This window comes from Globicephala melas, chromosome 3, assembly GCF_963455315.2.
Source record: "Globicephala melas chromosome 3, mGloMel1.2, whole genome shotgun sequence".
NCBI classification, from domain to species: Eukaryota; Metazoa; Chordata; class Mammalia; order Artiodactyla; family Delphinidae; genus Globicephala; species Globicephala melas.
In genome coordinates this window covers 7387088-7413090 of record NC_083316.1, presented here as the reverse complement: position 1 = coordinate 7413090, position 26003 = coordinate 7387088, and the positions used below count along the sequence as shown (strand labels likewise).

Below are 26003 nucleotides of genomic sequence, written 5' to 3'. Positions count from 1 at the left end.
CTGGGAGATAGAAGCCAAGTCCTTAATCACACAGCTCTGCTCCGAACGTCCCAGCTCAGCTAACATCTGCCGGAGAATGGTTCAAACAGTGTGATCCGTGGAGTAGGTTTCCTGTCTCCTTTGTATATTGTTTTGTTGTTGTTTGTTTGATTTTTCTTTTACAACTATACTCAATTTGGTCCTCCCTTCCCTGCATCACCTATAGCACTGTGACCACAGCAATATTTCATATTTTAAAACAAGCACCAGGACACCTGAAACTAACACAACATTGGAAGTAAATTACACTTCAATAAAAAAGATAAAAAATTTTAAAAAGCCAGCACCAGGAAAGCTTCTTGGATCAGTCTCCGAACTCTTCCGCCTCACTTCATGTAGGATATTTTTATTAAGTGTTATCTTCTCTCCAGGAGCCTATTTAGAATGCAGAGACCTCTGGGCGAGTTGTCTGTGACATCACTAACACTGAAACGCACGTTGGGTGACCACACCATACGGGAACCCAGGGCGTGAGGGCTCTGCCTGCCCAAGAGGAGAAGGTCTGTCAGATAAGGAAAGGCAAGCCACAAGGGCGGATTTTGCCCTCTGCTCACCTTTTCCATAGGCCAGCTCAGATCACTGCACAAAGTTGAAAGGAGCCCATCAGGGCTACAGAGATGACATTATTTGTGTTATTACAGAAAACTACAACATATCAACCTTGCATTATGTGCTGCATTATTTCTAGAAAGCTAAGTTGGTTTCCACGGATGCCTGGCAGAAACTTTATAGAAGTCATAGAAGTGTTATTGTTGGAAGACTATAGTCAATGAGTAATATTCTTTTTTATATTGTTTCATGGAAAACAAAGACGATCACAGGCCTTACTGTGACTTGTTTATCGATACCTCCTCGGCTCTGGTTCTAGCTGTGGAATGTCATTCACTAAGCAGAGCCGTGATACAATTAGTGGTTATTTCAAGACTAAAATTCAAATAAACGAACCTGCTTTAGTGATGTTTTAAATGCATAAGTGGATTGTTTTGGACTGACTTAATCACAAAAATGATCCATCTGCTGATATATGCTTACTTCTTTGGTTGCCTGCTACTACATCTGCCGCTAAGCAGCGTTTCTAAGTTGTGCAAACCCAGCTCCGTAGAATAGTCACACTCATGGACAATATATTCATTTATTCCCTCAGGTATTATACTCCTATTATTTACAAACACTTCCACTTACCTACCTCCCTGTATACAGCAGGTTCCATAGATTGTAAGTAGACTATATCATCAGATGTCACGTTTCTTAAAAGGTTTAGGAAATTAAGAATTTCCAAACAATTTTGGAAGCAGTGTTTCCTGCATTATCTAACCATTTTTTTTATATATAAAGAAACTTTGAAAGTAAAAATGTCATTTTATGCATGTTGAAATTGCTATTTTTGCATGTAATTCAATGAATTACTTGGATACTTTTTAAAATTGTGTAGGTAATGACGTATAAGATACTAATTACTTTTAGAAGCAAATTGGGAAGTCTGTCTTATTTTGTGTTATTTTGGTTAAATTATCACAAAGCAGCTTTGTTATTGTATTGTACATCGAGGTATCACTTTATATTTTATTGAGATTATTTTTAAGTTTCAGAAAAGAAAGTAGGGAAATATGAAATACACTAAATATTTTCTCAGAGGAACCTTCATTTGAAATTGTGTTAGAAGTTACATATGTAATTTGTTGTTTGTACCTTGAGCTGTGGACCGCCATGCTTTTAAAGGAACATATAAAGTAAAATAATAATTCATGTGAGTTGACTTTTTTCAGTGGAACTATAAACCCTATAGATGAGGGTAACAGCTATTTAGAAACACATATGCAATTAGAGAAATAAAAAAAATTCTACATGCCGTAAACCATCTATGTGGGAGTTTGGACTCTATTTAACAGATATTTTAATACTTAAAAAAATTTTTTTTATTCCTATAGCTTGTTTTTAAACAGCAGGGACAAACTGCTAAGGGAGATATTTAAATTATAAATATTCTACCTGCAGCCATGTTATGGAAAAAATACAATATCAAACAAAAATTTTCTCTAGCTGCTAGGAGCAGTTTATTTTGTAAACCACTTTTATAAAAATGGTTCATTCTCTTTTATTTTACATTTTTAATATATCTACCTTATTTTATATGTATAACAACATAAAGATATATGCAATTTGCACTTCCTATTTATATACTACGTCTTTGTCAAATTGCAAGAAAATAGCCAAGAATCTGAATTTAAAATACCCATTCTTCATTTTTAATAAAGCTTGTTTTAAAACTTCGCACATTACGGTGCTCTTTATCAATGTGAATGCCATCGAGAAAGTTACTGATTTTCACTAATGTTAACAGGTTTTTAAACTAAACATTTAGATGAGTATTTTGTTCAAATGTGCAGTTTTCATAGATGATAACTGACATGGTACAAGTCAACTAAATTCATAAACTCTCAGGTTTCAGGGATTCATCTCTAACTGCTTTTCGGTGAAATAACATTATTTTTCATTAGTTTATAGTTTAATGTTTTCATAACTAAACTTTCTTAATTGCTCCTAATATTGCTAAAACCTGACTCTCAGATTTTCTATTTTGATTCTAAAATCAGATACGTGGGGAAGAAAACCTCACAGTGATTGAGGTTCCTGGATAGGACCTTTATGCCCATGGCTCTTTGCGGGCTTTTCCTTCACAGCCCACAGTCAGTGGTCCGTGTCGGGAACGTGTGAATTTGGGGGCGGGTGCAGACAGAGGTTGGGCTCCGAGCCAGTTGGACCCAATGACCCCGTGGCTTCCTCCCCCAGGAGTGGAGGCTGGACCCCCTGGACCTTGTGGTCTCCCTGCAGCACCACCTGCGGGATCGGCTTCCAGGTGCGCCAGAGGTCCTGCAGCAACCCTACTCCGCGACACGGGGGCCGGGTGTGTGTGGGACAGAACCGCGAGGAAAGGTATGTACCCTCTCTGCTCCCGGCATCGCCATTCTCGCGCTTACTGTCATCCCAGTGTGGTCGGTTCCCCTGCAGCTTCAGTTTTGGATCCGGCTCGGCTTATCTGTGGCATCCCTTTCTGTTGAGCTGAATGACCCTCCTCTTTTTCTGGCATTCTTTAATTTTGACCAAAGCTTGGGGTTGACAGCACCATTGGGCCGCCGTGGAGCCTGCACAGTTCATTCAGCTGAGCAGTTTCCAAGGAACTGGAGATGCAAGGACAGTGGGCATCTCTGTGCTGGGCTCCCCAGAGACTAAGCCTATGGGTCTGCTGGAGAATGATTGTTCTTGTTAGAATTCAACTAGAATTGAATTCAAGTTTCAAACCTCCAATCCTGAATAGGGCCTGAGCTGGTCCTGGGTCCAGATGGTATTGCTCGGATGAGGTAAGTTTTCCATCACAACTCAATTAAGCACTGGCATGTAGGTGAGAACATAGTCAGTATTTTGGTTATATTTACAACTATGCACTTGTCTATTAACAGGTACCCTCAGTGAAGCTGCAGGACAACCCAGAAGGGGGGATCCTTTTCCACGTGTATTTTAAGCTTTCCACACATCATAGGGACATTTGAGTTCAGTCTCGCATTTAACAGTTTGTTGCTTTCTATAGACTCAGACATTTGGTTTTGGCCTCATAAAATCTACAGTTGTCATAATTGACTCTTTCTTGCATATTTAAAGTACATTCTCGTTTATGGGAGAAAATCCAAGTAGGTGAATTTCACATCACTTTCAGGATTCTTACTCCCCATATCACATAAACTTATCCTATTGATCCATGAGAAACAAGCTGGCTTTCAGTACTTTTTAATTAAAATGTAGTAAGGCTTATAGCCAGTGAAATGGGTTCAGTGGGAGCCTCAGGAAAATACTGTATGCAGTTATTTGCTATGTGATTAATATTTATATAGACAAAACCACAGGCTTAGTGTATAGATAATTCTCTACTAAATACTTATCACAACCTGAAATTAACTGGAATCATTTTTTTTTTCTTTCTTCACTGTGTTCCTAAATCACCAATTAAGACTTTGTTCTTTTGACTCAGAGAGAAAAATGAAGGATGACTTTTACAAAGCAGGGTGGGTCGCTTTTGTAGTAGTCCCCAGTGACAGACTTGCATAAGCTTGTCATTTCCAATCTGACACCAGTTGATAAGTGGGAAAGCCAATTATGGGGAAGTTGTCTCCCTGCTATTTCCCAGGGTTATAAGATTTAAATTGGTTGGAAGTTGTAAAATGCTATACGTTGTCACGTAATAGAGCCCATTCAGGCCAAGTCGCCTTCATCTGTGCGAAGCCACTCCTAAGATCACGGCACCTCCACAACCTCACACCTGTTATCACCTTTCCCAGGCTGAGCACGCAGGAAGGAAGAAGCTGGTTAATTCTGTGGTTAACATAGGTGTATGTTCTGTATCCATTTACGAGTGTTCATAAAACTTCATTTTCAGAAAGAGATCAGGATGGCTAATGTGTTTGAGGAACTTACACTTAAAATATTCTTATTTTACAGAAGAAACACTCATTGGGCTACATGGATATTTGCTTAAGAAGGGAACATTGGGACTTAAGTAAGAGATGCCTGGATGATAAGAACAAGGCCTGTGGCCCGGGGAAGTCTCCCTTTGGAACTGCCTTTCTAGGGAGGATTCAAGAAAATAATGAAAACTAGAAAAGACAAACACACGATATCAGTTTCTTGGTCTTCACAAACAAACGGTTCTTAGGTTTCTTTGCCATGTTATGCAGGAAGTCTCTCTACCTATGTAATATAAAGAAATACCATTCTGATTCTGAAAAAAGGGAAATTTGAGAACTAAACTCGAGATTAAAGGAGAGCCTTGTCTCCCTGAGAAGGTACAAAAGACGATGGACTAGACATACACAATCATTAATAAAATCACATTGTGTTTATTTGAACACCGTCAACCATAAAGAACTCCTGAGTGGCCACAAATGAATAAATTGGCTCTCCTGGGAAAGTCCCGAAGTTAATGTTAGGACTACAGTCAGTGACTTTTGATTTGGGATAAAATCTCCAATATATGAAAAATTCAATGAGAGCTTTATTGCAACAGAGATCTCAGAAATAGCTACATCATTTTTTCTACATAATGGATAAAGAAAATATGTAACTTATATTCTAACTGTACTTTAAAAGGCATGGGCATTTTGTTTTTCTGTTCTGAAACTTCCTGGAAAGTGATTTTCTTGAGTAGCAGAAATTGAATAGAAGCGCTGACTCCTAAAAAGGCTACCAGCAAGGATGAAGCAATGGACCTCTGTGTATAAATATTATCAAAATGCAAATGTCATTGTCTGTATTTGTCTTCTCCTGCTGCGTGACACAAACTTAATGGCTTAAAGCAACACACATTTTTTAACTCAAGTCTCAGTGGACCAGGAGTTCCTACGTGACTCATCTGGGCTCTCTGCTTAGCCAGAGCTGTGGTCTCATCTGAGGCTCAGCTGAGGAAGGATTTACTCCCAAGATCATGTGGTTGTTATCAGCATTCAGTGCCTTATGGGCTGTCAGTCTGGGATCTGGGCGTCTCACTAGTTGTCAGCCTGAGACGGTCCTCAGTTTCTTGCCAAGTGAGCCTTCCCAATATGGTCATTTGCTTCCTCAAATCCAGCAAGGAAGAGAATCTCCTTGCAAAATGGACATCACTCTCCTATGTAATGCTATCACAAAGGCGACAAACCACCACCATTCCATATTCTATTGGCTAGAAGAAAGTTACAGACCCAGTCCTCAGTCAAGAGGGGGACATGACACGGAATACGAACATCAGAAGGGCAGGGATCATTGGGCTCAGCATATAGTTTATCTGCCAGCGTCGATTCTGTGTCCCTGACGTGTACAAAATGCATTTCTCCCCTCCCAAGTTTCCACAAAATTTTATACCATTCAATCATTTCCCCAAAGTCCAGAACCTTATTTAAGTCAGACCCATATGTGAATGAGCCTTCCTGGGTGTAGTTCATCTCAGTCTGTCCATCTTTAAAATGAGAGACACGTTGTCTGCCACCAACACACCCAGTGAACCCATGGTGGGACAGGCAAAGGGTTACAGCTACAGAGAGTTCTGTTGAAAAAGGGGGGAAATGGAAAGTACAAAGAAATTTCCCTTGAAATTCTGAAATCTATTCAGACAAGTGTATGGAGTTGCTTGATTAAGTTTCAAGGCTTGGCCATGATTCTCCACAATTCTTAGCTCTGTGTTCTGGGCTCTCACTTCAGTTTCCTGAATCATCCTTCCTTTCTCATGAAAGGTAGCATGTGCTTCCAGCTGGGCAGTTTAATCAGCCTGCTTCCTGCCAGTACAAGTCTGCGTTTCCAACAGCCTCATTTCATCTGTACTTTCTCCATACATTTCAGTCTAAGCTGGCGATCTTTTTGCTGAAATAAACTCTATAAGTCTTCTGTGAATTTCCTTGGGGTTTACTCCGCTGAAGAGATCTACACCCATAGATCTTTTTGAGATAGCCCTTCTCTACCTGGGGTTCCTGCTGAGATGGCTGAGGGACAACACCCTCCAGCTTGCCTGTGACTGAAAGGATCTGCGACTCTTGCTCTTGACCTTTTGAAAGGACTCCTTGTATGACTGAACACTACTCTGATCTTTTGATGTTTCTGAGGTTTTAACAAAAGGTTGTACAGTCACATCCTCAGCTTTTTACTCTATGTCCACCTTTCCTGACAGTGCTCAGAAGCTGCTTCTTCGTTTTAGCATCTTTTGCTGTCAGGAGAGGCCAAGAATTTCCAAAACCATCCAGACCTGTTTCTTTCCATTTAATATTGCTTCCCTCAATTATTTTTCCTTCCACATTTTACTATAAGCAGCAAGAAGAAACCAGGTGGCACCTTCAACATTTTGCTTGGAAATTTCCTTAGCTATATAACCCAAGTCACTCTTACGTATTCTGCTTTCCATATAACTGCGGTAACAAATTTGGGAGCTCTCTTCGTTGTATGACAAGGGTCTCCCTTCTTCTAGCTTCTAATAATATGATCCTATCTTCTTTTAGTTTCTTTATTGAGCTAAAGATATATATATATATATATATATAAAACACATAAAATTCGCCATTTTTAACTGTTCAGTTCAGTGGCATAATTACATTTACAGTATTGTGCAACCATAACACTATTTCCAAAACTTTTGCATCACCCCAAACAGGAACTCTGAAACCAAAAAGCAATAACTCCCTATTATTTCCTCCTTCCAACCCCTGATAACCTTTAATCTATAAATTTACCTATTTAAGAGATTTCATATAAGTAGAATCATACAATATTTTTATGTCTGGCTTATTTCACTTAGCATATTGTTTTCAAAGTTCATTCATGTTGTAGCATGTATCAGAACTTCATTGCTTTTTAAGGCTGAATAATATTCTCCTGCATGGCTGCATCATATTGTGTTTACCCATTTACCGATCAGTTGATATTTGGGTTATTTCCACCTTTTGGCTACTGTGAATGATGCTGCCATGAACACTGGCATGCAAGTATCTGTTCAAGTCCTTGTTTCAGTTCTTTTGTGTATATATGTAGGAGTGTGTGTGTATATATATGTATAGAATTGCTAGGTCCTATATTAATTCCATGTTTAGCTTTTAGAGCAACTGCACAATTGTTTTCTACATTGGCTTCATCACTTACATCCCTACCAGCTATGTACAAGTGTTCCAATTTCTCTACATCCTTGCCAACACCTGTTATTTTTCATTTTGTGATTATAGCCATTCTAGCAAGTATAGTGTCTCATTGTTGTTTTGATTTACATTTCCCTAAGATGAATGATGTTGAGCATCTTTTCATGTGCTTATTGGCCATCTGTATACCTTTTTTGAAAATGTCTAGGCCTTTGCCCAGTTTCTAATTGGGTTTGCTTTGTTGTTGTTGACTTTTACTTCTTTATCTCCTTCTAAACCTTCACTGGCAGCATCCTCAAAGTCTACATGTATACTAACAGTCTGTTCAAGGTGATTTGGGTTTTCTCTACCATGCTTTTCAAAATTCTGCTTGCTTCTACTCATTCTCTAGTCCTGAAGCCTCTTTCATATTTTTAGATATTTCTTACAGTGGCACTACATGCCTAGGTGCCAAGATCTGTCTTAGTTGTCATTCATAATAATATTACTTCACACTTAGCTGCCTAAAACACCACATGCTTTATTGGCTCACAGTTTCTGTGGTTTCGTAGTCTGGACAGAGCTTACCTGGGTCCTTTGCTTCAGGATCTCACAAGGGTGCACCAAGGTGTAGACTGTGGCCGTGGTCACATCTGAGGCTCAGTAGGAGAGGGGAGGGGACTGCTTCCTAAATCCCGTGGTTGTCAGCCACATTCAATTCCTTCCGTGTCGTTGGACTGAAGCTGTTATCCAGAAGCTGCCCACAATTCCTTGCCACCTGGGCCTTTCGCATCTGACTGCTTACTACTTCAGAGCCAGCAAGGGAGAGAATTTCTTGAAAGAAGGACATTACATTGTTATGTAACATATTCATGGGAGTGACAGCCTGTCATCTTTGCCATATTCTATTGGTTAGAGGCAAGTTCCAGGTCCCACCCACACTGAGTGGGAGGGGTTTACACAGGATGTGAATTCCAGGAAGCAAGGCTTGTGAAGACCATGCTAGAGTCTTTCCACTGCATTACCAAAGTTAAGAGACCCAGGAACCAAGGAGGTTTATTATATGATTTTTCTTCATCTTCATGGGCAAGTTTACTTAATCCTGTGATGAACCAAAGTGATGCTCTTTGCAAGTCATTATCATCACTCTATCCTACTGGTTCCCTTATCTTTCCCTTGGGGTAAAAAATAATATTATGGAGGACTCGATACATGTACGGTTTCTCTGGTGCCACAAAAGATTCCATGATCCCAGTGTGGCCCAGCCAAGGAACAATCACTTAAAGCAAACCAAGAAGAAAATAGTTCTAACAGTGCTCTGATTCGTTCATGCTAACAGAGGTTCCAATGAGAAACCAACGTGGATTGAACCACAGCAGAACACAATTTGTAGCATGGAGAAATAGGACAAGGAACATGATACGGTATTGAAAGTCTAGTCTATACAGGATTGTGAAAGACAATGCTCTTCACAGAGACTAGGTTTGTGGAAAAATGGATAATTTATGGAGAAATATTGCTGGACTATTAATTCATTTTTATAGTGCAAAATGAGAATGAGTAGTCATGGGTAAAATTAAAATCTTAATTTTTAATGCATCATGAAATGTATCTGTGACTGTCAGTGCTTTAAGAAGCTAGAGGTCCAGGAGAGCAAATAAAATTTCAAAACTGTTTAACTTATCATTTGGTAAAAGCCAGCTGTGTGTTAAGGACTAGAGAATGAGGAACCAGTGGCTGGTCTACTGTGTAGCTATTTTATCCATAAATTAATAAAAATCCTTGCACACCCAGAGTCACCAAGGTAACTAAGTTTAGACGCCCATTGTTGTTCGTGACACTAGAGGCCCAATCAGGAGTTTAACAAGAGGTACGTCTCTCAGTGGCACGTGTTTGTTGGGTGAAGGAGTTAGGGGGGCAGAGGGACAGTACTCCCTTGAAATTGCAGAGAATCCAGAGTTAGGAGCTTGTAAGGGCTTAGCCTCTGAGCAGACTCTCCCAGGTTGAATTCGTGAGTGAAATCCAGACATAAAGGGACAAACTGGCAATTTCTAGTTCCCTCTGACCTCCCTTGCAGAGGGCGACAGTCACATATCCTGGTGTGCCTTTTGTCATGGGACTACTATAGAAAGAGAAAGAGAAGGGGGAAAGCACATTGTTGACCACCTAAAAATGAGGCCAAGTAAATCATTTATAACACTGGTTGAAATTTCTATGCTACACGCAGTTATCAAATTATCCAGCTGTGGACTTTCAGCTGTAATAATATGCTGAGTGTGTTCAAGGGAGGGCCTGCTGTAGGCAGAGATGAGAAAGGATTTATGCATTATGATTTATTTTGCTGTGGGGAAGTGGGAGCTCAGTTGCTGTGCCTTTTATTAAAAGTCGAGGGTTTTATAAGTATTTTTGGTAAGATTTTCCTTTGCCCTCCCTACTCTTATTGTTGGTTTGTTTTTGTTTCTGCAAGCTGAAATTCATGTCAAGGAGTCAAGGACTCCTTTTTAAATATGGGCAAAATCACCTTGGAAACAGGAGGTGGCCTTCTATCCACAATGAGAGAAGCTACACATGGATATTTTGAATTAAATGCTGAAAGTTCTGACGTTCTGAGCTTTCTTGACTTACTTCTTCCAAACGCGTTCTTAAAACAAATGGCAGTTGCCTCACAGAACGATCCTTGCACCAACATGTATGCTAATAATCACTAAGGAGTCAGGATGCTTTGCTTTACTTATGGTAACTACACATCTGCACAGGCTTCCTGAGGTCAGATGCTTTTCATCTATCGTGTCCTCAGTGTTGTTTTGGCTCTTCTATCTAGAGGTCACACTCTCTTAATTAGAAGCCTCCTTCCCCTTCCTTCCCACATGTGAAACTGTCCAGAGTCCTGAGCTCCCAGACTCAGGGCCCCAGAGGACTATCTGTCTTAAACAGTCAAGCACACAAGGAAGAGTGATAAGTGTTCAGTTGCACTGGCTACTCTTTCATGTGGAGATTTAGAGACCTAACCATTTTCCTGATTGGTTCTCGACTCTCTGAAGGCTCCTTCAGCTGTGAGATATCAACCCTCTCTCCCTAGAAGCATGCCTCCTCCTTACATTTGAGAGGCTGACTTTGGACTCTGCTGTTTACTTATTTGCTTTTCTGTAGTCCACACGGCTGCCATCTTTTCCCATTCTACCAGACGCCGTGGATGTGATGTCCCGTCCCTTCCCTTGCCATCACCACCCTCTTTGTTCACCTTGGGCTATCTCTCCCTCAGGTGGCTGGCATCTATGCCCTCCTGGCCGGCATCTGCTCCAGAAACTCGTCCTGCACGTGACCCCTCACCCTGAGCCTTTGGAGGCTCAGACCCCTCACTCAGGCATGGAGAGCTCCTCTCACCTCAGGGGCTCCAGTGCCAGCAGGATGAGGAGACACCAACTCCTGTAGTCCAGCCTTCACTCTAACTCTGACGGTGCTATTTTGTCTCTGGAGCTTGGTGGGATTTCCTTGCTTCCTTGCAAATAAAGTTCAAATTCTTCCACCCTATTCATGTAAAGATAGATCATTCCACTCCTTTTGCCTTTTTCTATTCACTTCTCTTCAATCACCTTTTTTTCTTTCGCGGTACGCGGGCCTCTCACTGTTGTGGCCTCTCCCATTGCGGAGCACAGGCTCCGGACGCGCAGGCTCAGCAGCCATGGCTCACGGGCCCAGCCGCTCCGCGGAATGTGGGATCCTCCCAGACCGGGGCACGAACCCGTGTCCCCTGCATCGGCAGGCGGACTCCCAACCACTGCGCCACCAGGGAAGCCCCTCAATCCCCTTTTTACTTCACTCTTCCCACTCCTACCTTCTGTTCTTTTCCAGAATGCCCACTGATGCTCACTTGCTTCATCCTGTTGACTCCCTTCAGCTTGGCCTGGCTTCTTGCTTTTCATGGCTGTACCTGTTACGGAATCCATCACATTCTTCATTAAATGTCCCTGGTTTGATGGGAAGGCGGTTGAATCGTATCAACATTTGCTGTCAGGAAACTACGTTCCCCGAATTACCTCTCTTACATTCTGGAAATCAGCTGTTTACCTCTAGTTTTTGCTCATTAAGATAGTGTTTTCTGACTATGGAGAATAGTATGGAGTGTCCTTAAAAAAATAAAAAAAGAATTGCTATATGATCCAGCAATCCCACTCTGGGGCACATAGCCAGGAAAAAACCTCTAATTCAAAAAGATACATGCACCCCACTTCATAGCAGCACTATTTACAATAGCCAAGGCATGGAAGCAGCCTAAGTGTCCATGGACAGATGAATGGATAAAGAAGATGTTGTATACATGTACAATGGAATACTACACAGCCATAAAAAACAATGAAATAATGCAATTTCTAGCAACATGGATGGGCCTAGAGATTATCATACTAAGTGAAGTAAGTCAGAAAGGAAGACAAATACCATATGATATCACTTACATGCCGAATCTAAAATATGATACAAATGAACTTATTTACAAAACAGAAACAGACTCACAGACATAGAAAACAAACTTGGGTTACCAAAGGGGAAAGGGAGGAGAGAGAAATTAGGAGTTTGGGATTAACATATACACAGTACTACATATAAAATAGGTTAAAAAAAAAAAAGGACCTACTGTATAGCACAGGGAACTATATTCAATATCTTGTAATAAACAATAATGGAAAAGAATATGAAAAAATATATATATATAATGTATATCATATATATATATATAAACTGAATCACTTTGCTATACATCTGAAATTAACACCACATTGTAAATTAAGTCTACTTCAATAAGGAAATAAAGATAGTGTGTTCTATCCTGCACATCCGGGACTTGGGTCTGTTTCCCTGTATGCATCTCAGGTTGGACACACCTGTGATAGGGAAGTACATTTTGTGATTTTGAGCACTTAGCGAGACACAATTGCCAAATGTGTCTCACTAAGTTTGGCTACATTCAGAATAACATCTTCCCTATGAGCTGTAAACCTGTGCCTTGCCAGGTTGTTTCCTTCTTATTTTTTGTTTGTTTCCCTCCCTTCACTTTATTTCACTTGTAGTATTAAAGATGAGGAGAAATTTGATCCTTCTAAGGCTAAGGAAAGCCATGTATATTTGGCTAAAAATTGGCAGTATGACTGTACATGTAGAAGTATAGTCAATCACTGAAAAATAGGACTAATTGTCAATAGTAATTCAACTCTTTTTGGGTAACAGGTGGTCATCTAAATTAAGGTAGCTGGACATCATTCTGAGAGTCTACAAATAAATTTAAAAATACAATAACTTGGCAGTATGTGACTTGAAGCTTCATGCTAAAATTAGACTAACTTTTCTTTGACATATTAGTAGGATTACAGCTTTATTTGATTCGAGGATGAGAAATGAATTCCAAATACAATTTGCTGCCTTTATATTCATAACCTACTTTATCTTTCAGTGTTTATGTTTAGAAGATACATGCCCTACTTAGGTATTTTCTATGTGTTTTCATTTTTTGGGTGTCTGTTTGAAGGGTTTTTTGTTTGTTTCTCCTCTAATTGGCTGCACAGGAAGATCCATCCTGCATTGTGAGTCTAACATTTTTTTCATTGTCTCCTCCGCATCCCATTGTCTGTGCACACACAGCATGGCCAGCGCCACATCCGCCTCCTTCCCTGGGTGACCACCCGGAACACGAAACACCCCTCACGCAGAGCATGCCCATGGGTTCAACATTCCGTGCAGGGCCAGAGAGTGGAAAGCCTGTGGCCTCACGTTCCACTAAACCCTTGCTTTTTTCCTCTTGGTTTCCTCATTACAGATACTGCAATGAGCATCTGCTGTGCCCCCCACACATGTTCTGGACAGGCTGGGGTCCCTGGGAACGGTGCACAGCACAGTGTGGAGGCGGCATTCAAGCTCGCCGCAGAACCTGCGAGAATGGTCCTGACTGTGCGGGCTGTAGTGTGGTGAGTAGCCCTCCTCATCCCCAGCCCACAGTCTAGAGCTGGGAGTCCAGAGTCAGCACACACTAGATGCTCTGCAAACACAAGGTGTCCTACAAACTCTGAATGCTCTGCAAACACAAGATGTTCTGCAAACACAAGATCCTCAGCAGACAGTAGATATACTGCAAACATTAAATGCTCCATAGACATGACACATCGAGGCACTAGATGCTGTGAATCACGTAAGTCTTTCTGGTTAATGAGAATGTCTGGAGGAGATACTGGAAATTCAGAGTATCCTGAAGGCTGATTGGAATAAATATTCTCATGTGGGATATACTGCCCCAGGAGTTTTCCGGTTCTCATTTCTGAGCTAGTACAGAAACTTCAGTCTGCTTAACTCTGGGCACTATATTTGGTTTGGGAAATGGAATAAGGTCATCATATCAGGCCTGCGCTAAGTTATAAAATGTGGACAAACCTGAGACACTGAGGATTGAGAACCTTTATGGGGCCATTGTCAGAGCACATTTGGTGCCAATTCTGAGGGAATAAAAGACAAACGATGGTTTTGTTTTTCTTCTGCCTTAATGGGTCCTATTTCCCTTAACACTTTAGACTCTCAAATAAAATTCCACTTGTCAAGGGCCTGTTGTTGCTCGTCCTGTGTCATCTGTCAGAATGATTGAGCACCAAAGGCTGCTGGGCTTTCACTTTATTTGTCTGCCCCTGGTGCTGGCACTGCAGAGTGGCTGCAAAGACAGTGCAGGTGCTTTGGTGGAGAGGTTCAGCCTGAGAAGGTCTGGCTTGGCGCCCTTCCTCACTGGTCTTCCAGTTGGTCTTTGCAGCAATTTTGTAACCTTGGCTCCTGAGGCTTAGGATGTTTCTGTGTTGTTGTTTTTGTGAGATGCAAAGACCACACACTCCAGATAGCCTTGGGAAATTTGGAGAGAAGAAGAGGATTATTAGATGCTTTGCCAGATATCACGTCCAACCCAAGGAGATTTCTGTTATTGGGATTTGCAATTAGATTTCTTCCCCTTTGCACTGGCAAAGTATGCAGTAACTTTAATCGAATCTATCACTGATTATAGAGGCACTTCCTTCCAGGTCACCCTGAACTAGCTTTCAACCAAGGAAAATCTTAGTATCCAGTTTAGGATGATGTAGTTATTGATATTTCAGATGCTAAGATTTTTAATTATTTATGAAAATGTGGCAGGTGAATCTGTGAACAGTCACATGTTCTAGGAAAACAGTTCAAATGTGGTAGATTTATTCTTTGCTGAAATATATCAGTCCTGTTCCCGGTGGCTCGACATTTAACACTGGGATCTCCACTCCCATATCAAGGTATGTCTCTTCTGCTGGGAAACCACAGGGATGGATGACCTGAGTTGATCTTGCACTTTAGTCTCTAAAACTTTGCAATACGAAGAACTCAGAAAACATTTCAGGTCTTTCATTTTCTTATTGCAAACTGACTTCAATTATTACATTTAAAAACAGTTTAATGAAAGAAAAATTATATTAAGGAAAGAGTAGGCTATCTCCTACGTAGTCACTGGAGTATGTGTGTGTGTGTGTGTGATACATATGATTATAAATGTAAAAACTGAATGTCTTTCCAAAATGTTCATGTATTTTGGCTTTATTTGTGTCTAAATTTACAGAATTACGGTTTATGAAAAAATATAACATCAGTTTTCAAATCCAGAGTAATATCATGAATGTTTCTAAGAAGGCTAATATAAGTTTTTAGGTATTTTAGTTTCGTTTTCTTTTTCTTCCCCACCATAGTTAATCTACTGGCCATGTAATTCCAGGAAGGTGTTATTATGGTACACTGGAGCAATCTATTCTTTTACGATAGAAGCGCAGCATTGATTTTTTTCCTGCATGGCTTTTTTTTTTTATTTATTCCAGTTTCTGTCTCTTCTAAGGCAGGAATGCCAAATGAGGGACATAAGCAGAATGAAGGAGGGGCTTGGTTTCTTTGCTTAGAAAATGTTTCCTATCAGTTCAATTTGTAAGATTTTTTTTAAAAAACTAGTAGCTATTTAGGTAAAGTAATATGTTGATCATATTCTGGTTGCAGTTTAGAAATCTTTGGCCATGAAGTATGTTTGTTTTTGATGTTTTGTCTTCTACCAAGATAGTGGCACACAACAGTATAAATCAACTGTACTCTAATATAAAATAGAAATTAAATTAAACATTAAAAAACAGAATTAAGGGGGCTTCCCTGGTGGCACAGTGGTGGAGAATCTGCCTGCCAATGCAGGGGACACGGGTTCGAGCCCTGGTCTGGGAAGATCCCACATGCTGCGGAGCAACTGGGCCCGTGAGCCACAACTACTGAGCCTGCTTGTCTGGAGCCTGTGCTCCGCAACGAGAGGCTGCGATGGTGAGAGGCCCGCAATGAAGAGTGGCCCCCGCTTGCCGCAACTAGAGAAAGCCCTCGCACAGAAACGAAGACCCAACACAGCCAAACAAAAAAAATACGGGAGTCCATGTATTTTCTGCAGGGCTCTCCAACCAAAGAAGCTAGTGTAATAGGGAAGAACAAATCTGATTCCATATTAGATCTGTTCCTTTAAAAAAAAAAAAAAACAGAATTAAGAAACAAATGTAAGGACATTTTAAATTGGAAAAAATGGTAGTGGCTGTAAGTATAATTTATGGATTTTGGATTCATGAAATTGATTATCTCCTTGCCGATATCTGGCTGGATGACAAGTCAGGTGATATTTCTGAGTCTCTGTCTCCCCCACTAAGAAGAAGGTGATCATTCATCCCTCCTAGAGCTGCTGTATCAGGTGCGGTGATGCCCCTGATGTTCAGCCACAAGGTCTCACCTTCCCTGTGAGTTCTCTTTCCTACTCTCATTTCTTTAATTGTTATTCCTGGGCTTCAGCTGCTTCTCTGAGTCCAAGCTTATTACAAATGACTGTATACTAATGGAATGTTATTTACACAGTAAAGGACAGCTTTGTGAAAAGTATAACAATTTGAATTTCCTGAGCACTACAGCAGCCAATAAAAAAAGAGTTGGTTTCAATTTCAGGTATGAACGGGATAAAAAAACTTGAGAAACTTTTCTTGCGCCACCATTTTTAAACTGAAGTTTCATGAAAAGATTTCCCATATTTCACCCGTGATATTCATACGTCCTTGTCTTTGATTAAACCTCCACGCCTTTATTTAAATCTCAGTAAGAGATGGTCAGTTCAGACAGTTAAAGACCCTCATTGAGAGCCATTTGTTTTTTCTGTGAAACTCTGTTCTTAAAGTTCCAAATGTTGATATCTTTTCACAATTCTGATTTCAGTTCTTTTGCTTACATATGTAGAAGTGGGCTTGCTGGATCGTATGGTAGTTTTATTTTTAATTGTTTGAGGAACCTCCACGATGTTTCCAGTAGTGGCTGCATCATTTTGCATTCCCATCCAAAGCATGCAAGGGTTCCGATCTCTCCACATGCAGAAGAATTGAAATCAGGATCTTGAAAAGCACTCTGCACTCCCATGTTCATTGCAGCACTATTCACAATAGCCGGGATGCGGAAACAACCTAAATGTCTATCTACAGATGAATGGATAAAGAAAATGCAGTAGAGATGTACAACGGAATACCACTCAGCCTTTAAAAAAGAAGGAAATTCTACCTTGTGTGGCAACATCAACGAACCTCGAGGACATTAAGTGAAATTGGTGCTAGAAGTGAAATTAGCCGGTCACAGAAAGACAAATACCATGTGAGTCCACTTACAGGAGGTATCTGAAATAGTCAGATACATAGTATCAAAGAGTGCAAGTGTGGCTGCCAGAGACTGCATGGAGAGGGAAATGGGGAAATCAAGTTTCATCTAAGCTAGGTGAGCACGTTCTAGAGGTATCCTCTACAGCATTGTGCCTTCTGTCAACAACACGGTACTGAGCCCTGAAATATTTAAGAAGGTGGATCTCATGTTAAATGTCTGTCATGTTTACCATGACAAAATCAAATAATAAAAAGTAAAGTTAAAGAAAAATAAGTTCCAGATGTTGGAGGCTTGAGGGCCCATGAAGGCTTGGGTTGTTTGGGGAGCTGATTGACGCGTACAGAGGGAGAGCCTGGATCTTTTGCAGTCGTTAATTGTGTGACTCCAAGGCCCACCCACTATCCTCGGGGCCCCTGTCTTCCTCCGCGAAGTGCAGGGCAAAGCCAGCTAGAGTCCAAGTTCCCTGGCCCTGAAATGACTGATTCTGTGATCCTGGTACCCCTTCTCTGGACCCTGGTGGCACACGTGTCCTTCCCTGGTGGCAGAGGTCTCTGATGAGTTTGGAATGAGATACATCAGGATCCTTAATGGACAGACATTTTCTACCACTTCCAAGTGAGCTTGTCTAGAACCCGCAGGAGTGCTGGGTTCCTCCGGTCCCCGCTGCACCTCCCCAGCTCTCCACAGCATCCCTTCACGCCTGTGGCCTCCCAGAGCGAGTAGGCAGGTGAGAGAGGAAAAGCCAGCCCCCAGCTCTGCCTCTGAGTCGGCAGGACACTTGGGGCCCTGTTTCGCATCTCCAGGCTGCATCCTCGAATGCAAACACCTGGCTGTCTCGGAGGATACACAGAATGTATGAGGTACATGTCTATATATCCTACTCAGTGACAAAGCAACATAGGCAAACAGAAATAGAAATTGTCACCATCATTATTGGCATCAAGTCACAGTCTCCAGGACAATGCTTCTATTCTTGAATAATATACCATTAACAAGTCACATTTTATGTTTTTCTATTTAAAGTTACTTTTATATTAATATTTGTGTAATTTATAATTTGTGTTTATATAGATATATAAATTTATATTAAATTTAAATTATTTTATGTTACCTATATTTGGCATATGTGTTTCACTTTTAACCTCTTTTGATAATACCTGGTAACCGTGATGATGATTGTCAGATCAAGTCTTATAAATCCTAGCTTACTGCATAGTGTCACATGAATTACTGAAATGAGGTTATCATTAGACAAACTCGGGTTGTTATCCAGGCACGTTATGATAGGCTGGACTCCTGTGTCACATAACAAAGTGCTCACAGTAACCCTGGATGGCAATAGAAATAAGGAGAAATGGCATTCTTTATTGAGTTCTTGCTGAGAGCTGGGTGCGATCTATCTGCTCTCATTCTGTTACAACTCTGTAAGTGTGACTCTGCTACACCAGTGCTTATGGATGAAGGAAAGTGAGACAGCCCAGGGTAAAGTGCCCGAGGGTACTGAGCCTGCCCCTAGAGGGGTGGGCCTCAGGGAGAACTGGCACCATTCTGCTCACTCTTTCCCTTCTACCTGCGAGAAGATGGGCTGAGAGAGAGGGTCAGGGTCTGTTCCAGGTCCCACTGCTGGGATTCAAGCCTAGACCACAGCAGTGACTTAGAAGTTTGAGGTTATAATTATTTTAACATAAAATTATTAGATCATTTTAGAATAGCCACTTGGGGCTTAATTACCTTTGGCATATTTTTGTTTAATTTTTAACCTTTTTCAGTCGTATATGATAGCCATGATGATAATTGTTATATCAAGTCTTACAAATCCCAACTTACTGCTTGATATCAAATGAAATATTGAAACTATAACCAAGCACACTGGAGTTACTATTTAGGTGTGTTATGATAGACAGAAATTCTGTGTTACATGATCAAATAACTTTTATTGAGCACCTGCGGCCGTGCACTGTACTAAGAGTGATCAAAATAGATTATGTTTATTTTCCCTGTGTCCCTGCTAGGCAGTTTTTATTATTTTCTCCACTTGGAGATGGGAAAACTCAACTTGAGAAAGATTAATGAACTTAGCCAGTACCCAGGTGCTAGTGGGTGACTAGGCCAGCATTTGAGAACTGGTTCTTCGGGCACAAATAGAATTTAAATACACAACTACATTTGCATAATATTTTTTGATTAATGTTAAGTAATGAATGATAAGATTTTATTTTTCTTTACTCTTATTAAGTACAAAGTGTATCTTAAAAGAAAGAGGAGGGTTTTTCTTTTTTTTCCATAATGCTTCTCTTCTTCATTAGCACCCTTGATGTCCATAATATTGCAATAATATCCTTTCTGCCAACCATGAAAATTCCATTAATAGATTCTCCTGATCATGGAAATTAATTGAACTCACAACCCAAATCTTAATTATATGTTTTGTTTGAAAATTACAACACAAGAAAGGAAGAAAGACAAAATGTTATAGTACATAAATAGAATTGCCTCTCAAATTAATGTAACTCGGAATTCCCTCAAAGGTTTAGCAGATGTGTGAAAGAATAAAGCTAAAGACTGTGTCACATACAGCAAAGATCGTTCAAAAGCAGAAACAGACTTACTCCTGCCAGCACTATATTTATTACTGAAATATCACACACGGCGTAAAACAGTTGACAAAAGCTGTGATTTCACATATCAGCAGGGAGCATATAGGAGAGTTATCTATATCCTAGATACAAAGGAACTGGACCACAGAAGCCCCTGAAAGGTTGAGAATAAAGACATTAAAATCAATACATGCTGTCAAAGGGATTCCGTGAAGGTTAATCAGAGTTGATATGACACACTAACACTTGTTTGGGTCAAGTAATGGCACCATGGATACATTTAGAAGCAAGTAAAACCTGGCAGTTGGAAGTTTAAATAGGTTGTAATGTATGAAAATAATGACAATATTACAAAGATAACTTGTTTTTGTGTAGCACAGTGGAGTTCGCAAAATATTTTGAGAAATGTCATCTCATGTGTTCCTGGTTTTCCAAATAAGAAAATCTGGGCCCAGAGAAAATAGTTTATGGACGCGAAACCCTGAGGTTGTCAGAGCAAGACCCTGGGTCCAGGTCTTCTGCCCCTAAGGAGCTGAAAGGTCCAGGATGCTGTGGCCTCCTCAGAAGATGCTAGAACAAGAGCTGATTAACTGACAGGAGGTAATGTCCCCGCCCACAAAGCTGGATCCGTTAAAAAAGGAGTTATTAGAAGACTCATTTCCTTTTCTCCTAAATGATAGTTATCTTTACTGCCCCATCTTTCTTTCCTTTTTTAGTACTAAGTTACCTTCAAGAGAATAATAACCTCCTTGCAATGGCACCTGCGTCCCTTCAGATGGGATAGCTGGCACCTCCTTTCTGCATAAAGTATGGAGGAAACCTTAGCTGGGAGAGACTGAAGTTTTTAAACCTGAACAAGTAGTTCTTGAGTTGGCTGCTTGATGGTATGGGCGGTTGGTTTCCTTTGCACTCTGGTTTGGTGTTTCCTCACTTTTAAAGGTGGTTTTCTAGAGATCCACAGTCCTGCCGTGGAGGACGGGAACATTTCTGCGAGGAGGTACATAGCACGTTTTCTCTTTGTCCGATTATGTTGGTTTGCTTTTGTTAAGTTTGTACAAGGTAAGCCCAGCTTATGCTAGATTGAGGTACTTGAGCATTGCCAGTTGACGTCAAGCTGTATGTGTTAGTTAAAGGGTTATTATTTCACTTTGGACCAAGATCCATTTCTGCATGTTTATTTGCTGCTCCAGCAATACCTTGAAAGCTCGGTCACAGACGCTGACCTCTCGCCTGGGCTTCCTGCATGGGCTTCTCATGGAGCTGTCTGGAAGCTCTAGTTACTTTAATGAGCCAGTGGCCCTTCTGGGTTAGATACAGTTAACTTTATCCATTGTTTATGAAAATACCATTTCATAATTCTAAAAAGGCTATTTTCTGAAGTACCATTTAATAAATAAAATTAAGCAAAACTCAAATAGTTGATTCTAAATCAGTGGAAACAGTGAAACGTTTTTATAGATTAAAAATAATATTTTTCATCACTGTCACTCTTCCACTGCACTGTGCTTATGAAATGCATTCACGTGTATTTCCACATATTCTTCTGCAAGGGGAATGATCGCTCTCCCTAGCTAAAACTGGCTGGATATTACACCTTCCGAAGCATGGGAATGCAAAATTGGCTTTCCTTTGTTATGTGAGATCTCAGTGAAGAGCTTGCAAAGATGAAAGATTGTCAGTGTAAAGATGCCACATGTTGTTAAAAGAGGCTTGAGTATTTCGAAAAAGTTAATATCAGTGCACAAAATCAAGGAGTAGTACAGTGGAGAGCTGAAGAAGTGTAAGCATTCTGAAATTTAGACCTGGAAGTTTGGTCATCAAGTTCAAGAATGATGTATGATGCAGACGGAGAGAAGAGAAAATGATGGATTGTAGGAGTTACTCCATCAAAAGTCTGCCTCTAGAGCACAAAAATTATTCTACAATCTCTGGTAATTATAGTTGGTGTGGAGATCTGGAACATTTCACAAAAATGTTTTATTTATAATGTTGGAAGCGTCTGTTGCCCAGATTTCTTTGCAAAGAATCAGGTTTGTTTCTGCCTATGACAATTCAAATACAGTGATTGCAAAGTTAGTTGAAAAGAGAAGTTTTCATGAATAGAGGTCTTCTGTTGTAAAAGTGACTTAAGTGAGACAGACAGACACGTACACACACAAATTCTTCCTTGACAGTTTACCAATAAATTCCACGATAAAGGTTTTCCAATACCTGATATTAAAATACCTAAAATTTACTTATGGAAACACAGTAACAGAATTCTCAGCCATAACAATTTCCACTAAATGACCATGAGCTTAAAAATCTTTTGTAGGCCTACTCAAATACACAGTACACACAGAAGAAACTGATTTTCTAATGGCATAAATAAATACTCAGCTATAGGAAACCCAGGCCTCTTTTAAATGATGCCATATTTTTACCTGCTACAAAATGAGTAATTAAATGTGGCTTTCTAAATTTAAAGCCTTAGTAGAAGTTCCTATAAAAACAATTAGAGAATAGTCTTTTCCAAATGCATCTTCAGTCTTGGTAGGCCTGTTGACACTCTGGGCTAATTGTGGGTTATCCACAGAGAACACTCCTGGGGTAATTTAGTCGATTTGATGTCTCTGTCAATTTGGACACTTATTTTTGGTCAATTTCTGTAGCTCACCTTGTCTCCTTCTGGTTGCGCCGGGCACTTGCCACTGCAATTAAAGAGAACGCTCTCTTGGAGTCTGAAAAGGCTTTGCTTGTTCATAGTTTCTAAAAAGCAATTTATTTATCCTGTCAAGTTGGCCTTTATATGCTGTGCTGTGTTGCCGTCCTTCTCATTTGGAGTTGAGGACTTCCTGTCCTCCATGTGCAGTTTGTAGCGTCAAGGATGCACTGTTGCATTTGGGTATTTCCCTCCCCACCCCAATTTAAAAAAAGTCATATTTCAGTCCAGCACCTCACTGCACAGGCTGGGGCCATGTTTCCAGGAGATATTTTCATGTCTTACAGTATCTTGACCCATGGCTGCATGAGAACATCCTGTCCATCCAGCCATCCCAATCTGAGACCTGTGGTTCTACTTGAGGCTAACTCTGCTCAACCAACTGATGGGAAAGATGGAGGGAAGCCGGGGTCTGATCTACTGTAGGTTCTGTGTTATAGAAGCCAACATACTGACTCAGCTGACTCATTTCTAAAATCCCCTCTAAAAGCAAGGAAATAAACAAGCAAACAAAAGCCTGGGGAGACATCCCTCCGATCGGCAAAGCCTTTTGTCATTTACTTAATTGATTGTGCCTCTTGTGCTGACTCAGGTTTGCAAGACCTGCATACATCACAGTCTTAATAGATGTTTGCATGCGCTCATACTAATGTAGCTAGAATCTGAGCATCTTAGTTTTTTTACTCATTTTCATGCCATTATTATTGAATAACTATTAAGCTTCTGCCCTATAACAGGCTCTGGGGATACCACAGTGAGTAAGGGACTCATGGTTCCTGCTTAAAACTTGGGAAGGATTCTTCACTTGTGAAGCTTAACCTGAACTGGTCCATGCACAAGTCTGTTCATTAGTTTGTTTTGGTTTGTGGGTGCTGTCGTTCAAAATATTCTTTAGTGCCAATTTTGATTTAACAAGAGTGAGGTGTGTTGTAGAAAGAGTTCACATGTATTCTATTGCAGCCAGAGAGTTTTAAAATAAGTTTTGATCGTTATACTTGTTATACTTGTCACTTGGTTTTATTCATGGCCTACAGCTGTTCCTTTTGGAGGAAGTAGCGTAAGTGTTTAATTATATCAACAATATGTTTTAACTGGTGTTTTGCTTAAGATTTGCATTTCCTATTTTTTATTATTTCTGAGTGCCTCCAATGGAATTACTGAACATGTATAATTTCAGTTGTTAAAACAACGCACATACATAATAATTTTCAAAGCAACTTGTAATTAAGTAAAGAAGGAAGTAACAGATGTTGGAACGTGAAAAAAAATGGTTTAAAGCACTGAGTATTTTTCACAGATGCCATGGTTTCTTTCTGCCCAAGTGTTATGCCTTTATTAATCCTCAAATCTTCTAAGCATAAAAGCCTAGCTCAGAACTCATCTATGTGAATACAAGAAAGAATAAAGAAGCTACTGCTCCATTTAGATTTTTTTCTAAGTAGAAATACAAGGTTCCATTTAGAAGCCTTCAGCATTTGTCAGAATAATTAAAAAGCTGAATTATTTTGCTCTGTGATCTAAGGATGTGCTATAATAACAAACATTCTTAGAACAGTTGTCTGTTCATTTCACTCCACAGCGTGTTTTTTTTCAAGATCTGTTTGACATGCAGAATCTCATGAGGTTCTGGTTTGAAAGAAATAGTTGCAATAAAGGCTCTTGAAGATGGAGTTGGCTCGTACCGTGTCACATTCTTGCATTATTATATAAGCCAAGCTGCGTGAGAAAGTAACATCCTACACACTACTATTTGGGATCTTGCTTCTATCATGATGTGAAAGGTTTTCCACATCTGTTCCAGTCTATCCTAGTCCCATGAAATTGCCCAGTTTACAACTATTGAAAAGCAGTCTTTCAAGGAACTCGAGTGTCATCATGTGGGAAAAAGAAATGGCAGTGGCTGTAAGAAATAAGCTGTGGAATCTACCTTATAAAATTATTCAGACTCCGCAGGAGCACATGAGGCATTGCCTCTCAAAAGAGAGAGAGACAAAAATAGCAGTGGCAAACAGATGGAATCCAGACATCAGGAGGAACTCTCTGATGTTCGCCAAGCAGTTTTCCTTAGGAAGCTTACGTAATTGATTTCCTTCTCTTATCTTCTTGCCGCTGCTAATAGCTTTTAGGGATAAGCCTTGACATCTGAAAGTGAAGGGTGGAAAGGAACTCTGCCTGTTACATGAGTCGTGTTTGATAATTGATTTCCCTAAAGCTTGGTGTGATCTCATATGTAGTTGTTAATTTCTAGACGGTTTTACATATGGAAGAAAAGCACATTCTCAATGACATCAGTTACTGATTCATGTCTTCCATTCTACCCTCTGTAGAATTTTCAGATCTTTTCATCTATATAAGTAGTCAACCAAAAATGTTGACTATTTACTGTGTGTAAAGAACTGTACGAGGTCCTATGGAAGATGAAGGTATGCAGATGCATACAAGAAAACTCCGAACCAAGGGAGAAAAATATAAACCTAATGGCCAGAATATAAGGAAGAAGCCAGGAATGCCAATGGAACCATTAAGAGAAAACAGTGAGTCCAGAGGAGGGAGAGGTTACCTCTGGCTGGCTGGTCAAGGGTCCCAAAGGTGTGGCTAGGATTTGGCCAAGTTGAGATGGGAATGGGAGCTTCTCTGTGAAAGAAACATGAACGAAGGCTGTGAATCAAAGGGCGTGGGGAATACACTGCGATCCGTAAGTAGTGTCATTTGCGTGGTTGAGGATGCATGAAGGAATATGGCAAGACGCAGACAGGGAAAGTAAGGTGTTTCATTCCTGATAGGTCTTGGGTATCAGACTAAAGGGCATAGATAGCCATTTGACTCTTACTTACTTGCTACTTCAGTTACATAATTGGGGCTAGGATAACTTTCTTGTGTTAATATTTCCACAATATAAACCCATCAGTGATTTCAAGCAGGTAAGCCACATCATGTTTTCGATTATGTTTCCTTATAGCAAAAAAGAAAAAAAAATTGTCTAGATTTTACTATCTAAAAGCAGCCATCTACTTGTAAATACATACCTGATGTTAGGCGTGCAAATCCGTGTGGGTGTGTAGATGTATAGTCCTTATTCTTAAATTTGCTACTTTCCCACAATCGTTATTTCAACATTAGTAGGTGCTTATAAACCTAAAAAAATATAAATTAAGGTCAGTGTTGCCCCCAAATATGTCATAGAAACTTGAGTTTAGTCCTATTTCAAAGGGGAAAGTTCCATAACATTAATATGAGATAAATTAATTTGTTTTTAAACTTAATACCAAAAAAGAAGATATTTGAGATTTTTAAAGTCAAGGACGATATCTATTTTATTTGCGATTATATCCTCAATACCTAGCAGAG

At 40.1% G+C, this 26003-nt stretch overlaps 1 protein-coding gene across 8 annotated transcripts in view; it reads left to right on the top strand.

Moving 5' to 3' along the window:
• Window positions 1-26003, top strand: part of SEMA5A (semaphorin 5A) — a 479287-nt gene that overhangs the window by 404251 nt on the left and 49033 nt on the right. For all 8 annotated transcript variants that reach the window (XM_030856554.2, XM_060295649.1, XM_060295648.1 and 5 more), the window contains 2 exons: window positions 2830-2973; window positions 13468-13615. In XM_030856554.2, coding sequence (XP_030712414.1) covers window positions 2830-2973; window positions 13468-13615 — 292 coding nt within the window. The remainder of the gene's footprint in view (window positions 1-2829; window positions 2974-13467; window positions 13616-26003) is intronic.